The 18,926-nt window shown below is 37.1% G+C and overlaps 1 protein-coding gene across 22 annotated transcripts in view; it reads left to right on the top strand.

Annotated features, from left to right (window-relative positions):
* RIMS2 (regulating synaptic membrane exocytosis 2) overlaps positions 1-18,926 on the top strand; it is a 500,381-nt gene that overhangs the window by 61,720 nt on the left and 419,735 nt on the right. For 16 of the 22 annotated variants that reach the window (XM_074813314.1, XM_074813163.1, XM_074812494.1 and 13 more), the window contains exons 2-3: positions 5,556-5,588; positions 5,984-6,070. The exons of the other annotated variants lie outside the window; for them this stretch is intronic. In XM_074813314.1, coding sequence (XP_074669415.1) covers positions 5,556-5,588; positions 5,984-6,070 — 120 coding nt within the window. The remainder of the gene's footprint in view (positions 1-5,555; positions 5,589-5,983; positions 6,071-18,926) is intronic. 22 annotated transcript variants of the gene reach the window in all.

Here is an 18,926-nt window from a genome sequence, read left to right as displayed (position 1 = left end):
CCTGGTTACATTTATATTCTACTAAGTTCCGTACACGCACTCATCTATCTTCTAATAGGCTACAGGTCATCTACACGCGCTGTTCACGCGCCTCTACAAGCATTTGCATTGGTTAATTGCAATTAGCACGTAAAGCCCAAAACTTGCCAAAACTCCCTTATCTCATACCCTGTTTTGCTCAGACTTGTGTGCTTTTGCTGACCACAGGTGTTTCTCACTTATCTGCTATCTTGTGTGTTTTTGCCAGCCTTATTTTGCTGGCCTTGTCTTCGTCCTTGCATTCTTCTGTCTGCACTAACTTTCTCCCAGCACGGCCCAGACTCCTACATAATCCATAAACTGAATTTATAGTTTTGTCTTCACTCTTTGATTTTCACTAGGTTTGCACTGAGAAGACATTTGCTAATTATCACATTATTTTGGAACAGTTCAAATCTGCTAATAATTGGAGGCAGTTATTGAAGAGCGAGAGATGACACTTCCTTTCAAAGATTGTGTGTTGGCGTCTTGACTCTTGAGACAGCTGCTGGCTCTGTACTGTCATCTGGGCTAGTGAGGTCTGGAATGCAAAGGAGAACAAATGCAAATACTGAGAATAGTATTCATTTTAATTCTTTATAATATATATGAGCGTGAAGTTGTTAGCATTCATGCTGTTGTTTTTATTTGAAAGATAGCAGCTCTATAGATTTTTTTAATGTGTATAACTAGAAGTCTGTATTTGAGACAAAATAATTTGCTGCAGTCTTCTCTGAACTATTTTCTACTTCTTTACTGTGAACAGAGCTGGAGGTGAATGTCAATATTGTATCTGTAGAGGATGCAAAATGTGAAGATTTTTTTTTATAGGTCTAAGATTCCCTCATTGTTCCTGTATGATTTACTTTAGGAAAACCAGATAGTTCTGCGCATTAATATTTAATCTCATCTTAATTCTTAATCAAGTTTAGTGTAACATGCATTGCTCATAGAGACTACTGCACATATATTCTGCTTTGGGTTTTGGGTCATTAGGCTCTATGTTCTCTAAAGTTAAGATTTCATACAAGTGTCCCACTTTCTGGACTTTGTAGGCAATATATTTAATAAAAATAGCTACTGTAGAAGCATCAACAACTTCATTAAATTTACGCCAGCAACATCAATTACAACATTAATTGTAATAATGAATAAATATTTAGATGTTTTTGTTCATGGATGAGGGAAATCAGAATCTCAAACAAAAGATTGATTCGTCTTTCCGATCTTCTCTGCTTCAACAAAAGGGCTAGAAAAACTTCTGTCCTTGTCTACCCTGTGATAACCACCTCACTGAGGTGGTTAGGAGATAAAGAGAGCAGAGAAAGCTACTGAGCAAAGGACTGTACTCCTGGCCTGTAACATTTTTAAATGAGGGTGACATAGAGTGTTATATGCTTTATGCTCAACCCAGTGTTTTTAAGAGACATTAGGTACACCCAGACTATTCCTGCAGATCAGATGTCCTTGTGCTTGTAGGTCCATGGATGGCAAAGTTACGAATCTTGAGAGCACTGTTGGGTTTGAGATAGATATTAAGATGTTTATCCCTGCCAAGGATGCCTGATTCTGAAATCTGGATTTCCCAAAACTTCACTGGAGAAGAACTAGATACCTATTTCATTTCAGATATTGAGGAGGTGTTTTACAGGTAATTTTCATGGATTTAGGCACGTGAATTCTGCCCACATGTTTCTGTGGCTATGCATCCAAGTATGTAAAAGTAGAAAAGAGGTCTGATTAACAGAGTGCTTGTTGGTTTGCCTGTGACTAATACAACTTTTGGGAAGAATGCCTTATGGTTTTGGCATAGTAGATTTTAGAGAGGAGCTTTTACTGATGGCAGTAGATTGAAGAATAGAAAAGTATTAGAAGTTTAAAGGGCTAAGAAAAATTTTTATGTTAATGTTTTCATTATCTTTTCTCCTGCTTCCTTTTTCTTGATCTCTTAACCTCTTCTTTCTGTTCTGTTCCCCTATCCATTCTCTGTGCCAGTGTGACTAGCCATAATCTTTGAGGAAATTTTTAGTACACAGAGAGGATCTAACATCAAAAAATGTTCACTGACACTTGAGATCTAACCTAATGATTGCTAGCTCCTGGAAAAGATCAAAGGGGTATGGCACTTGTACTGTGTAGGCTTGCAGTGGAATGCCAGAAGAATGGTGCTATGAATGTTTCAAAGGGCAGAGGTTCCCGATGACAAAGTGCAAGGTGCAAGAATTCTTTAGTGTTGACAAGTAGAAAAATCCTGGCTTGTTTTCAAGTGAAGTGGTATATGTAGTTATGTTCTGTCCAAAAAAATTGTGATAAAAGCTTCAGATTCTTCTAATATTTTGGAATTAATTTGGTGCTCATGCAGAGTGTCAAGTGAATTCCTATAATGACGGAAATAATAAAAATTGAAAATAGGTGGTAAACTATTTGATATTCTGCATTGTTAGTATGCATTGTCCCAGTCACTGTTGATCAGACATTATCTGCAGCCTGTTGGTGGTTTTGGTAAACAGGTATCGATTGGAAATTGTTTCTAGTGAATAACTAGAACTGGGATTGTTCTTGGCAGAGTTTTGAGAGGATAAGTTTGAAAATATGTGGGAGGGTAAAATGAAGACAGGTAGTCTGGAAGAAGCAGAAAGCAGTCATACTGCTTGGGGTTTTTCAGTTGGCCTGTTGAATATATGGAGGTTTGGGGGGTTTTTTGACCTGTCAATCCACATCTTTTAAGTAATTATTAGTTGCTGATTTTTGAAAGGAGGGGAGAAAGCAATGCATATATATTGGACTACAAAATCTAGTAAAACACAAAGCAGTTCTTATAACCAAAGCAAATATAACTGTATTTATGTAGATAGGGTTTAAGAATCTGGAGTCTCTTCAGTCCTTTTCTGTCTAGAAAAAGCTATTTAAACCACAGCAGTGCTAAAAACACATTCTGTGTATTTCATCTAATATGTCATCATTTCTATCAGTTACTACAACTTCTACTCCTAATTTCATCTGATTGAAGAGTCTTTTGGAAAGAGAGTAGCAGGTATGAGTCTGTGGTTTGCTCATTTAGATGGAGAATATCTATCTGTTCTCTGACCTTGAAAAATAAGTATCTGTGTTGTACGCCTGAAAGGTTCAGGCCTGTTGATCCACAAGGACAATACTAGTTTAATTTCATATGGTAGAATGTATTTTTTCAATAGATTTTTTCATAATTTCTTTTAAAAATGTAGCTTGCTCTCCATGGTTGTTATAAAGTCAAGGAACAGCGTTGCTGAATCCAGGGACTGAAGGATGTATGGAGAGTGCTCAAGGAATGCGTCACAGTTATATAATAATGGAAGCTGTTGTCCTCACATAACTGCAGTGTTGGAAAGTGTATAGTGGATGAGACACAGAATTGTAGGAGGAGAAAAGATTATTTCATAGGAGGTATATTTTGAATTGTAGGGTCAAATTATATCCTGACTGAGAACACAGTGTTCCTATAAAATGCTGAGAAAATAATTTTAAATGCAGGTTTTCAAAGTGTCTGCTAATAGGCAATGTTTTTTATTTAATGGTGCTAAACTAAAAATCTGATTGTAAGATTTTCAAAAATGCCAAGGGTTTGCAGCTGCAATTGAAGTCACCAAACATATACTATTATGTAAAGATGCTAGATCCTCTTGCAAAAAACATACCAGAGATTTCAAATGGCACACCCAGAATTAGTGTGCAGTATTGAAATTTTGATCTTACTCTATTTTGATCTCAGTTCCACATGTGAAAAAATTTGACCATGGTCACTATCCAAAGGGAGGGTATTGGTTGTAATCTGATTATGTGAAGTGCTCAGATTTTCTTTGTTTAGTTCAACAGAAAAATTCACAATGAAGTAATAACTTAAAAGTGTCCAGCAAATATGTCTGGAAGTCATGTACAGAGAGGAATATAAGGATTGGCTGCATATTCAGTTTTCTTTGTCTAATTGCCAGGGAGGTAATATTTACACTGTCTAGCTCTAAGCATGCGATTAAGGAGCTCTGAATCATTGTCTGGAAGTGTTTCCTTCTCACAGTTGACCCTATAGAGCTTTTAGGCTCTTAATGTTGGGGGATCTGAATTAAATGTCCTAAGCTGCCTAGTGAAAAAAGCATGAAAAAGGCTTCGATTCCCTGCCCCTCCCACTCCTCCCCCTTTGAATTTCCTGTGTTGAAAAACTATGATGGAATCTCTTGATTAAAGATAATATTATGATTAAGATGCATGGTAGAGTGGATTTGTGACTGCATGAGAAACTTTTATTTTCATATTTTGGTGCTTGGTTTTTTTTGTTTGTTTTGGTTTGGTTTGTTGGGTTTTTTTGTTTGTTTGGGTTTTTTTTGTTTGTTTTTTTTTTTACCAGAACATTTCTTTGTATCTAAATTTCTAAAGTGTTGATGAGGCAAAACCATACTAGAAGACTTTTTACTGTGTGCTGCATGTTCAGTTTTTCCTTTCTGTAGTCAGTTTTGGAAAGTTTTTAGTATGCCTTAATGTCCACTGATTTAGATCTTGTGTAGTCACTGAACCCTGTTATTGACTATGGTAGCATATGGTGGATGAGATGTGGAGCTATTTTGTTGGGCTTTAATTTTCTATCCAATGTTAAGTTTCCACTTAGATTGGGACTGCACTCCCTGTTTAGTTATGTAAGAGAGTATTCTCCATAGAGACATTCAGAGTATCTATTCAGGAACTTTTCTGTTTTTTTTGAACATATAGGGAAGGTAGATCCTAACTTGATATTTAAGACCTATATCTCCAATTAGAGGATGTAAATGTTCCTGTGAGTAGATGTCTCCATTCTTGGGTTTGGTGCAGAGGAATTGCATAGACCATTGTCCTGCTCACTCAAGTTAAAGCATGTATTTCAGACAGAATTATTTTCCTAAAGACAATGGACAAATATTAATCAGTACTATACAGACCTACTGTATATATTATCTAGTTATTTCTTTTAGCAAGTCCTAGTAAATTTTATTCAAGAGTAGAATTCCTTGACTTTCCTTCCTTAGTTTTTAGAGTTACATTGTTTGCAGGACCTGACATCATTGTAGTTTAATAAATATAGTGCAGATTTTCCTTTATTAATTTAGGATGTTGCATTTTAAATGGCATGGTACATGTTTTAACTTCACCTTGAATTATGATAGCTAATTTGGTTGTAATAAAAATGAAAAAAAATAGATTATAGTTAACATAATCAAAGCACCTTCCTTTGCATTTATAGTGGAACGTATTGCTCTAACATGATGTTCTGTTGAAAGAATTGGAAGCCAGTTACAGAACATTACCAATTTTATTTTGTAGCTGAAAGTTTTAGGTACTTGGCATTCCCATTTTTAATCCTAAATGGAAATAAACACAGAATACAATTTAATATAAATATACAACAAATATTAAAGGAGATATTTTTAACTCAGAGTAATACCTTTCTCCTGCCCATTCGATAGAGATTATAGAAGTTCAGGGTAGTTGTTTTACAATATGTTGCACTCAGTTGTGCAAACTTATCTTTTTAGGGTCAAAGAAGAGCAAAAACCACAGCTGACACAGTAAGTAAAATATCTTAAAAATGCAATAGGCTTGACTTTTCTACCTTTGCCATGTTCTGCTTTCTGCACCTTTGATGGTATTAGCTTTCACTAATACCTGATAGGCTGCAGTTAGTTTGTCATCTGCTTCCTGACTGGCTTGTAAGAGAGCTGCCTGCAGCTTCTTACTTCATCCACGTTAGCTGGATGTAGGCTCTTGCTGCCTGCTTGTGAACTGGTGAACTGTAAAACTTTATTTCCCTTACATCCTTAGTGGCTGACTTAGTATTGCAGCTAACATTCCTATTGGCTCTAGCTTTTCCGCCTGTATATTTCTATTAACATTGGATAAGAAAACATTTAAACTAGCGTGGTTTTATTGGTTATTCAGTCACATTATTTGCTTATTTAAACAGGTGGTTTCCCTTTAGTGGGATCACTGGGCTGGTAAATAACGTTCTTCAACCACAGCAAAAACAGCAAAATGAAAAGGAGCCCCAGACGTAAGTAAGCTGCTCTCTGTAGACTAAGTAATGTCTGTATAGCATTAAAACATACTGGAGAGTATGTTTAAAATAACTGCCCACTCAGAACATCCCACTGAGGGCATTTTACAAGCTGACACTGTTTGCTTTCTGACCCCTCATTTGCAAAGGGAAAACTGAAAATCAGGTTGTATTCTCCTTATCAGTAACTTAAGTGATTGCATTAGAGTACAATCTAAGGAGTTACTACTGCTCCATTTGCCTTTTTCTGCAAATGTTCCATACATAAAACTCCCAGTGAATTCATGAGTTTTCTGTGCATGAGGAGCTGGAATGATAAGACATGTAGTATTATATATAGCATGTCTATGCACATGCATGGTATTTATGATATTGGTCATGCATAGAATGCTATACAAATCTACATAATATATATGAAGACCTGTTTAAGGACCAGGAAAATGTCATTTCATTTTTTTCATGCTTCCAAAATATCTGTAAAGTTTCAAAACTTTAGCAGATATAAGGTGAAATCTTGGGTCTGTCAAAGCTGAAGGAATTTTGGCTTTGATGGGGCCAGTATTTCATCCAGGGACCTTTTACAGTGCTAAGATGGTATAAGAGCCATATGAAAAATTTTACGTTTCTTGATATCTGAAAATTTTAAGATTTAACAGAAACTGGCAAAGCTAGGACATTCGGTCTTAGAGTAGAACTTAAAGCATGGGGCTGAAAATATTATTTTCACAAAGAGAAAATAAAAAAAATTATTATTTCAAATTCTCAAAATCTTAAAACATGACTTCTGATATTATTTAAGCTTTAAACAGTTAAATTGCTGTCTTTTCTTTCGTCTAATGGGGAATGCCTTGTATGTTTACATGATAAAAGAAATGTTTGCTTTTGAACCCATGCATAACAGGTTTCAAACATGCATATAACTTGTTAATTATTTTCCAGGCAGAATCAGTTTTAATTTCTTTTAAAATATGCATATTTAAGTGGAATTTCATACTTGTGGGTCATGAAATCTGTGCATTATTTTTTGAGAATACACAGTGAGAAATTTTCACAAAATTAAATAGAGGAATAGGCCATAAAATTGATATTCTGTAAAGCAATGTATTATTCTCAGCTCTGTTTCTGATATCCTCACTTAAGCTCTTATAAAATTACGTATAAAATTAATAGTGAAGTTTTTCTTTATTGGTTATTGTTAGATACTGGCAATGTTACATTTTGTTCACAACACCTTAGTGCCTCCTCTGTATTCCCAGTTTCCTTAATGCAGCAAAGTTTGTTCTGCTTACCAGTGGTGTACATATGAAGCATATGCATTTGAAGAAACTGAAAATACTATAAAGAGTGTAAACAGTTGAGTCATAGTTGACAAAAAGTATTTATAAATGGTTACTGCTATTATAGAAGGATTTTTTTGAATAGTGATCTCTTTGGAAACTGGCTTTCTTCAGTGTTTTTATTACATAATTAAGAAATGAATCAAGTTGTATACTCATTGAATTTAGTTGGCACAAGGTTGGGAGAAGTGTAACGTGTAATAGCAGGATTATATTCCAAAAGTAGCCTGAAAAATCCAAGCTATGGTTGTGATGTTATGATGCCATTCAAAAGGATAAATGCAAGGTTGTGTAGTTATGTATGGATGGTTTATGTGGTTGACAAAGGACAGAGAAAAATGGTGTAGGTAGGAAGTTCTTTGGCAGAGAATCTGGGAGCTATAATAGTATGTAGGTTGAGCAGGAGCCAGTATTGTAAAAGAGATAAATATCATACTGGAATGTATAGACACTAGCCTGGAAGCACTGTGAAGAAGTTTTCACACCGCTAAGCTTTGATAATGTCTCACCTGGAATAGCATGTCCTTTTTTGGACACCATCCTTCAAAAATGATGTGGAGCAGTTGCAATTCAGTGGAGAGTAATAAGAATGAATAATTACATGTCTGAGAAACATGGCATGTATAAGGAAAGATTGAAACATATGAGGTGATTTAGCCTTCTGAAGAGAAAATCCCAGGGGATGCAGGAGATGGACAAATCTTTAATTATGCAGAAAGTTGCTGAAAAATGGAAATAAAGAATCTCTTCTCCGTGCCTGTGCTGGTGAAGCAGAAAGTTTCATCAAGGAGGATTCAGCTTGGTAGGGAAAACTTTTTAAAAGAAAGAAAACTTAAAATACTTGCATAACATGCCTAGGGCTTGTGTGGAAGCTGTGTCGCTGAAAATCTTAAGGAGCGGGTTTGGCAAATACCTGTTAGAAGTGACACAAATGTAGCTAGTCCTGTGCTGAAACAATGGACTAAATGACTTTTAAAAGTGTCTTCCAGGACTGTTTATTTGTGATAATTTCATTAATTTATTAATCAACAGGGTTTATTTTTGTGATTATTATAAACTTTTGGGGAGAAAATGTAACAGAAATACTAATGGTGCGACTTCCTTATTTAATTTATTTTTCTGACTTTAATGGCTTGCAGACAACTGTTGTACCTGGGAACATTGTAGGACACGGGAGCAGCATGAAACTCTGTATGTCTGAAGAAATTTTTATCTCTACCCATACAATATCAGGGCATTTTCCACTTGAAATCAGTCAGCATCTGAGTCCATAATGGATTTTTAGATAGATCTGGCTGTCCAAATATGCTGATGAAAAAACTTACTTACAGTTAATCTGGGGAGGACAAAATGTGGTGGCAGCAGGCAGAAAAGGAATCATAGTAGTGGTTGAAAACATAAGGTATCATGTTACAAATTTTAGTTTTGCTCTGGTGAAAGTATTTTTGAAGAACAGTTGACCATTAGTCTGACACACTTGGACATGAATTCTGTACCACAAAGTCACAGAATGGTTAAGGTTGGAAAGGACCTCTGGAGGTCATCGTGTTCAACCCCCCTGCTCACATTGGGTCACCTAGAGCCAATTGTCCAGGACCATGACCAGATGGGTTTTGAATAACTCCAGGGATGGAGACTCTAGAACCTCTCTGGGCTAGAGACACCTGTGCTAGTGCTTGGTCACCCCTACAGTAAAGTGTTTCCTTATGTTCAGAGGGAACTTCCTGTGTTTCAGTTTATGTCTATTGCCTCTGGGCCTGTCACTGAGCACCACTGAAAAAAACCTGTCTTCGTGCTCTTTGCGCCCTCACTTCAGGTATTTCAATATATTGATAAGATTCCCCCCTGGACTTTTTCTTCCCCAGGCTGAACAGTCCCAGCTCTCTCATCTTGTCATCATGAGATGTTCCAGTCCCTTAATCATCTTTGTGACCTTTTGCTGGACTCTCTCCAGTGTGTCCATGTCTGTCTTGAACTGGGGGGCCCAGAACTGGACACAGAACTCCAGGTGTGGCGTCACCAGTGCTGAATAAAGGGAAGGATCACCTCCCTCAGCCTGCTGGCAATACCTTGTCTAATGCAACCCAGAACACCATTTGCCTTCTTTGCCGTAAGACGCGCTGGCTCCTGTTCAACCTGGTGTCCACCGGGACTCCTGGGTCCTTTTCTGCAGAGCTGCTTTTCAGCTGGGCAGCCCCCAGCATGTACTGGTGCATGGGGTTGTTCCTCCCCAGATAGAAGAGTTTGCACTTGCCCTTGTTGAACTTCTTGAGGTTCCTGTCAGCCCATTTCTCCAGCCTATTGAGGAGAACATCCACCCTCTGGATGGCAGCACAACCTTCTGGTATATCAGCCACTCCTTGCAGTTTGGTGTCATCTGAAAACTTGCTGAGGGTACACGCTGCCTCATCATCCAGATCATTAATGAACATATTGAACAGGAAGGGACCCAGTATTGACCCCTGGGATACACCGCTAGTAACTGGTCTCCAACTAGACTTTGTGCCACTGATCACCACCCTCTGGGCACAACCATTCAGCAGTTTTCAATCCACTTCACTGTCTACTCATCCAGCCCATACATCAACAGCTTCTCTGTGAGATTCTTATGGGAGACAGTGTGGAAAGGTGTACTGGAGACAAGGTAGGCAATACTCACTGCTTTCCTCTCATCCAGTCATTTAATTGTAGAAGGTCATCAGGTCAGTCAAGCATTCCCCGTGGTGAATGCATGCTGACTACTCCTGATCACCTTTTTGTCCTTCACATCCCTGGAAATGGTTCCCAGGATTAGTTCTACCATTGTCTTCCCAGGGATCAAGGTGAGGCAGAGCAGCCTGTGGTTCCCTAGGTCCTTCTTCTTACCCTTCTTCAAGGTGGGGGTGATATTTGCTTTCCTCCAGATGCCAGGCACCTCTCCCAGTTGCCATGATCATTCAGAGATTATTGAGAGTGGTCTTGCATATCTGTCTTCCTTGATGAAGAATACTTTTACCTCCTGCTCCTGGGTACTTCATCATGAGTTTTATCTGCAGTGTTCAAGGTATCTCCATGTTATCATCCTTATAAAGTAGAAATTCTTAACTGCCTTTGATGCTCAGAAGCTATCCTTTCAATTTTTATTTCTTCAGATTCATATGTCATATATTTTGTAAAAGGTATATTCAGATTGTTCCTCATTAGGATTTGGTGGTGGTTTATGTGCCTAAGGGTTTGACTTGGAGTTTATGTTTTTGTATGAATCTTGGTACATTATGTAATGGTATTAATATCCAATCAAAATAAAGGAATTCCCATGCTAGGAGGCACTAAAGATTCATCTTATCTAATATTATGCATTGGCAGTGCCCAGCAATGGATATTTAGGAATGCATGTAAGGAGGAGGGCATGGATAGACTAATTCTGATACAGCCACTTGACTTCAGGTATTTTAGTGGCTTCTTGAGGCAAAAGCTGCATGCATATTGCTGTATTTATTTCATGGCCATTAGGAATCTATCTGCCATAAGTATTTTCAGTCTTGTTTTAAGCCTATTTATATTTTTGGCTTCAGAACTTCGTGAAAATTAATTCTACAATTTCATTTTCTGCTGTATAGAGGAGTTGTTACCCTTTGCTTCAAACCTGCTGCCTATTAATTCCATCTGGGAGTCCTAGTCTTGTGTTATGTAATTCCTTATATACTTTGTCTATACTATGCATAACCTTTACATGTTTCTATTATATTCTATGTAGTCTATTATATTTCATACAGTCATCCTTTTATGCTGAAGAGTCAGAGTTTCTCCTTCTATGAAAGGCACACTGTGCTTCTGATCATCCTTTGTTGCCTTGACTCCTTTTAGAAATTCTATGAGATATTTTTCAGTTAAGGGTGCCCAGCATCACTCACAATATTCAAGATATGAGAACTCTGTGATTTTATGCAGTGGCTTAGAAAGAAAGTTTCTAATGTTTGCTGCATAAAGATATCCAAATATTGAAAAGCTGATGTTTTTTCTTTTCCCTTTTCCCATGATCAGTTTTGTTTATTTTTCAGGCTGCAAGTGAGTCTCTGGTTGGTTTGGTTGCTTGCTAAGAACTGTAAGATGACTATCATTGACTTTGGCTTCAGGAATTGAGCCTTTCTAGTTGCTTGATAATTATGAGGACATTATTAATAAACAGTAGACAAAATACAGTCAGTGTCAAAAGCCATTAAGGATAATGCCTTTTGTACCTAAAATATTTCAAAATAAATAGATTAAAATATTTAACTGCTCTTTTGTGCATTCACTAGACTAATTCTAGGAGAGATTAAAAAATGTACTTTGCTTACATGGGGGATTTTTTCTGCTAAAATGGCTTGTTAATAAATAGACATATGTTTTTCTGGAAGTTATGTTGTCATTATAGGGAAATGAAGATTGAAAATGACTGTAAAATGACACTTAGTGAAGCCTTTTTCTACATATTTTTCTGTAAATTAAATTAATTTTTCTAATGGTAGAGCATTCCAGCAAACCAGTAAAATTTTCAGTAAAATGCCATCTCCTGTAGTCTTGAAGAGATAGATTTTTCTTTTTTTAAAAAATTGAGTTCCATAAAAAACTGTAAATGAAAGAAATTATCCATCAAGAATGCTTGATTTTTACATTTTAATTCCTTTCTATTTGAAATGTCAAGTAATACCGAATTTTCACAATATATACTCATTCTCTGTAATCACACACATAGTTTTGTTAACATGCCTTGTCCTGTTGGTATAAGATCACTCTAAACGTAATGGAAAAGTTTTCAGTATATGAATGTGTGTACTGTAAAGAACAGGTACTGTATTTATAGAGAAGACAGTGTCATTATTCCACATCTCACAGCCCAGAAAGGCAGCCATATCCTGGGCTGCATCGAGAGAAATGTGGCCAGCAGGTTGAGGGAGGTGATTCTCTCCCTCTACTCTGCTCTTGTGAGACCCCACCTGCAGTGCTGTGTCCAGCTCTGGGGCCCCCAACATAAGAAGAACATGGACCTGATGGAGTGAGTCCAGAGGAGGCCACAAAGATGATCAGAGGGATGGAACACCTCCCCTGTGAGGATAGGCTGAGAGAGTTGGGGTTGCTCAGCGGCCTTATAGCAGCCTTCCAGTACTTAAAGGGGGCCTACAGGAAAGATGGGGAGGGACTCTTTATCAGGGAGTGTAGTGATAGGATGAGGGGTAGCGGTTTTAAACTGAAAGAGGATTGATTTAGATTAGATATAAGGAAGAAATTCTTTCCTGTGAGGGTGGTGAGACACTGGAAGAGGTTGCCCAGAGAAGCTGTACAAGTGTTCAAGGCCAGGTTGGACAGGGCTTTGAGCAACCTGGTCTAGTGGAAGGTAGCCCATGGCAGAGGGGGTGGAACTAGGTGATCTTTAAGGTCCCTTCCAACCCAAACCATTCTATCATTCTATAGTTGTATGATCTCCTTTAAGGCACTGTTGCATAAAGTTGTGCAAAAGAACAGAATAAACTGTAAGATGCAATACATAGAACATTTTTTTAGTTTGTGATGCAAATTCAGTCTTACCAGTCCCCAAATTCATCATTTGACAAGTAGACTTTCTTAGGCTAGATATGTTATTATCTTCATAAAATTTGAAATGTCTGGTAAGGAAACATTACTAGATATTTTAGCCAGTGTCTGAATTAAAGCTATCTTTGAAATAGATTGCTCCATTTATAAGAATCTCTAATTCAAGTTAAAAGAGATTGGCATGATCAATACTTAACATGAATCAATGGATCATTATTTTTGTATTCTAAATTTTCTGTGAAAACAGTATGTCCACCAACCACTAGATAGTTTTGAATTTCCTCAGATTATCTACCCCAAGTGTGATAGCAAGCCCACATTAACAATTATTTAATAAAATTTACACTATATGTAGTCAGCGGGTTTAATTGCAGTCTGAAGTTCCTGTTCAGTATGGTTTTTAATAGAACCTGTGGAAGATAATACACTCGAAGGAATATTTTTCTGAAAGAAAAAAAAATATGTCTCCGCAGCCAGTATACTTGTGAAACTGGAGTCATGAGAGGACTATCAATCTAATGTGTTTATTTTCTTAATAAGATGGAGCCAGCAGTGTGTCCAGGTGGCGAAGAAGGCCAATGGCATCGTGGCTTGTATCAGCAATAGTGTGGCCAGCAAGGACAGGGAAGTGATCTTATCCCTGTACTCGGCACTGGTGAGGCCGCACCTTGATTACTGTGTCCAGTTTTGGGCCCCTCACTACAAAAAGGACATTGAATTACTCGAGCGTGTCCAGAAAAGGGCAATGAAGCTGGTGAAGGGTCTGGAGCACATGTCGTACGAGGAGTGGCTGAGGGAACTGGGGTTGTTTAGTCTGGAGAAGAGGAGGCTGAGGGGAGACCTCATTGCCCTCTACAGCTACCTGAAAGGAGGTTGCAGAGAGCTGAGGATGAGCCTCTTTAATGAAGTAATAAGTGATAGGACAAGAGGGAATGGCCTCAAGTTGTGCCAGGGAAGGTTCAGACTGGATATTAGGAAGTATTTCTTTCCAGAATGGGTTGTTAGGGATTGGAATGGTCTGCCCAGGGCAGTGGTGGAGTCCCTACACCTGGAGGTGTTTAAGAGTTGGGTTGACATAGCGCTGAGGGATATGGTGCAGTTGAGAACGGTCAGTGTTAGGTTAATGGTTGGACTAGGTGATCTTCAAGGTCTTTTCTGACCTTGATGATTCTGTGAAAACAGAAAGCAAATGAGCTAAAAATAAAATTATTATTTGCAGTATAAAAAAAAGAAACAGGGAGATATTGTGGCTAAAATATAAATCCACAGAATACCTTCTGAATGATAAGATTGTTTTTGTCTCCATAATAAAGTAAATATGAGTTACCTAAACAACTTCTGTTGTGTGATTCTGCTGACTGATCATGTCTGTTACTGTTATGAGACTCTTAAATTTATCATTTGCAGCGTAAGATTATGGTTCCCTGATTGTAAATGATGTGCTGGACTTTTTTCAGATTTTTCCTCATAATGTTTAATACAAGAAAGACTTATTTATGTTGGTTGGATTGTTCACAATGCTAGTGAGGCCAGAATAGTAGTCATGAATATGGTGGAACACAGTTTTATTAGAAGTCAAAAATAAACATGTTTGGGACAGGTAAAGATAGTGATCGTAAAATGTATTTCTATATTTAACTTGGAATTCAACTGATCTATTAGTGCTGAAATATACCCAGGTTTGTAATTCTGCAGATGAACCCACAGAATGGGATAGTTCAAAGATAATAGATTTCACATTTTTGATAAATTAAGAAATCTTATTATTAAGGAATTAAAAAATGTTCAGGGACAATGTGTTTAAGAAAATGTCTATTTGGGAAAGAAAAAGGTAATCTTTAAACAAAAATCAGGTAGTATGGTTTAATGAGGAATTCCTTGAGGATCTGTGGTTAAAAACCAAACTTGCAAGTAGAAAGAGAAGAACACAACCAAAAATACTTAGCTGGCCAACAGTTAGCATTATGAGCAAGGAAAAGGCAAAAAAAGCCCCTCAAAGTGAGATAATCCAATTGTCTATACTTGTAAGAAATTGGATAAAATAGTAATAAAGGACAATAATTCCACTTATAAATAAGGTAGGGCTGAAATGGAGCTATATATGAACTATTTCATATACTAACATCTCTAGATATTTTGTGTTATGCGACTTAATAAGATGTCAAAAAAAATTGGTAGGACTGAGGAACAGAATGTTTCCATATGTATATACCTATAGGTGTAAATAAACCCATTGCTATCTAGACAATACAGACTGCAATATATTGTAACATAGTTAAATCAGTGCCTAAAAGCTTTGTGTGAGAGTATTTTCTCTCTGTTGTAATTTTTGAAATTTCTCAGAGTTTGTGGGTATCACAGGCTGTGGTGCTACTAATATGCTGACAACATCCTGCTTTGAACTGTGTTCCAAAAGGAATGGACAGTACCCCTAGAGGGATGACAGGTTGTCTGAATGAGATAAGCAAATAGATTTAGAAAATGCTGGCTTAAGCTTAATTTAAACGAAATAGAAGTGATACTCTTAGTGTAATAAGAGGAAAGCATGTTAAGCATGCAGCTGAATCAGTGACCTCAGTCTCCGATGGAACCTGCCTTCATGACAGTGGCAAAAGGGGTTCTTGCAAAACAGACATTGACCATAACCATAATGGATATTTGGTTGGTTTTTTTTTTTTTTTTTTTAGGAAAGAACAATTGTGCATTTCATTCTCTGAAGAACTCATGGTAAAGATCATACAGAAAGTTCAACTTGTATGATGTTTACTAAATCTTGTCTTAGGAAGGTCAAAACTTCTAGAGGGGTTCATATCACAGCTGCTGCACTCTACTGGCTATGCATTATTCTTAATAATTTGAAGTCTTTCTTTTTAAAATGACAGGGCAAATTATATTTTGTAAGTAAAATAAGGTGAACCTTATTTTACTTGCAATACCACTACTTCCAAGACTTCTATTTTTATCAGAAATTATTCCGAAAAATGGCACAGGGTGTTTTTGTCTTGCCAAATAACATTTGAACCTTGCTTTCCCTAATGTTCATGATCATTTACATGTGTAACAACATATGGCTATTCAGTATAGTTCCTATCCCATCTCAGGTGCTAAGTGAGCACCTTCCCTCAAGCTCTTATGTCTGAAGGGTGTGACTATCAATTTCTTACTTTTTTGTTTCCCTCCTCTAACATGCTGCTACTTTCCCATGCAATTTTCAGTCCATTACAGATACCTGCTCCTATATTTCTTGTTTTGCATCTGTCAGGGACTAAGCTGGCAAAGGAGCGGTTGTTTTTGCTGAGGCAATCTGACTAAACTGTGCTGGAAAAATTTAAAAAACCTTCATTTTTCACAAAAGGCAGACTCACTTTCCAAGTAGAGCATATATGGAAATGTAAATTATTAATTGTTGAAAATACAGATTTACATTGTGGAGACATCTGGATTTTTATTTAGAGGTGACTATTCAGTGCACCCATAGCTGCTGCTATGTATAGAGTATTTTTCATGGACCTTGTCTTCATTTTTAACTATTCACAGTGTATATCTTTTTTATTAATGTCAGTTTTGAGGGAAATCCAAGGTTGCAGAAGTAACTTTTTAATAAATTTTTTAAACTATTGAAATATTGTCATAAGCAACATCTTCTTAGCTTTATTATAGAGCTTCTATTTTGTTAAAATAATCTCTTAATCAGATTCATGGAGATGACTTGGCAGAGACTAAGCAGAAGAAAGGAAAGAGAATACCTTCTGGTTCTTATGTTTTGTTTGAAAGTTGATATAAACTATTTTCAGCTTTTTGCTACTTTTGGCTTTCTCTTCGAGTAGGGAATATTTGTCTTCTGATACTTGGATAGAAAATAAAGAATACAGGAAAGAGTATCACAGTGATGAATAGTGGGCAGGTTCATGATTCTCTCTGTGAACATAACAGTGAATTTCCAGGGAATTTATATTATCTAAGTCACTTTTCATAGCATGCTTTGAATCATTCTTTGCCCTCCTGTAAATTTTTCTTATTTCAAAATTTTCTGATTCAATATTTCTATTGAGAATATAGGCCCAGCACAAAAACTTTATCCTATGGAAATACAGTTAAGGTGCTTGAAACTGAAGGGAAGCTTGGGAGCGGAGCAGTTCTACAGCATTCCTGCATAGACGGAGTCCTAGTCAGAAACCTAAAGGGGAAAACCATATGGTACAGACAGACTGTTTCTGGTGTATGGTCTGAAGGCGTAATGATGTAATTTGGTGTCGTGGTTTAACCCCAGCTGGCAGCTAAGCATCACACAGTTGCTTGCTCACTCCCCACCCCCCACAGTGCAATGGGGGAGAGAATTGGAAGGGTTACTACATTTTTCTTAACAACTTTTGATCCTGCTACAATTTGAATACCAGATAGTAATGGTGATAGTACCTTCAATAACAACTTAAATCGGACCAAAATATGGTAATTAATGAGGTAAAATCATCCCAAATTCTTATAAAGAAATGTGGTTCTTTTCATGTAACATAGAACATCGTTAACAAAGCTTTTTATTTTTTTGAGTGTATGAAAAAAGTGTCTTAAACATCCTTGTAAATAAAAAACATAGCCATTTAAGAAGAAGGATCTGAAGTCAGCATCAGAGTATGAAGGTGTGTGTTTATTTGTGACTCTGAAAGCTGAAATGATTGTTTATTGTTTTGTTATATGCTGACCTCTGACAGAAATAGTCAATGTGCACAGATTTATGTACTGTAGAGTAAACATGCAAATAGGACACCTGCAGCGTGTGGAGAATGGAGATGTGTAGCATGCAATTGTCATCACTAACTGCAGTATTTCTGAGCTCTAGTTAGTTGAGCGAATTCCTTTTAATAACACAAAAAATATTTTTGTAGACCATCTTTTTCAAACTCAAGATTTGCCTTTTTCTTGTTCAAAGATTTCTGTGTCCATGTCTCTCTGGCAAGTTTTGCTCCAACTGTATTCTTTTGGCACTCTGGACTTGTCCACTCTATTACAGTTTTCTTCCCCACAGACATCAGTTATTGACAGTGTTTTCTGTGATTCTAAGCATTTTAAATTTCAGTTAATAATAGTGGATTTGAAGAACAGCTCAACACGTTATAGTGTTGTCTGCACTATCTAGTTTAAAAATGTGTCAAAACAGTTTCTTCTTATTTAGTGTTCTTCCTTTTGGTTGAGATTCCCAAGAGAAAATAATAAGCTTAGAGGTTGGAATCACAAAATCAAAGGATATTGGAGCTAGTTAGTGACTTCAGTGGAACTGATCTCTCTCTCTCTGTCCCCCCACCTCCTTCCCAGATGTTTCTGTGAGTCATGCTGCTACCTTAGTAATACTGTAAATGTAAAGAGTATGTTCAGGAAGCACTCACACAAGGCAGCAGAGATATGGGTGTCTTCATCACTTGGGAAATATTTTTATGGCACAGTTAACTTGGGCTTGTTTTGGCATTACAGCTTCTGTTTTCACATGAAAACTGCTGACTTGAGCTCACTGTTGTGTTCAACTCTTGTAAGTGGGCTCACCTGGTATTATAGGCTAAGAGCTACTTTCTCCTGGGATGGTTCTCTGGACCTTTTGCATGAGGCTGTAGATTAAAACGGTCCTTCAGTACCTCTCCTCAATTTATTCCTCCTTCTCACCTTCTTTCGACCTCTTTCATCCTCTTAACATTTCACCTGGAAAAACTCAGAATGGCTTTTACCAAAGTGGAGTAAACCCCCAGAATATTGCATATCACACATGAATAAGGACAGGACTAATGTAGAGGTGGTAACTTGTTCGGTTTTTGCAGAGCAGTAGCTTTCTCCGAGAGCAATCCCTGGGTTTTTTCCATATAAACTGATAGTAAGAAGGCATGAAAAAAAGATACCTTCATTTCTTTTGCTGTACACGTTACTGAGTGATTTGAAGGTTTCTGAAAATAACAAGGAGATATTTTTTTAATTATTGG

The sequence above is a fragment of the Strix aluco genome, chromosome 1, assembly GCF_031877795.1.
Source record: "Strix aluco isolate bStrAlu1 chromosome 1, bStrAlu1.hap1, whole genome shotgun sequence".
NCBI lineage: Eukaryota > Metazoa > Chordata > Aves > Strigiformes > Strigidae > Strix > Strix aluco.
The sequence above is the reverse complement of the archived record's forward strand: the minus strand, read 5'-3'. Positions and strand labels throughout refer to the sequence as shown.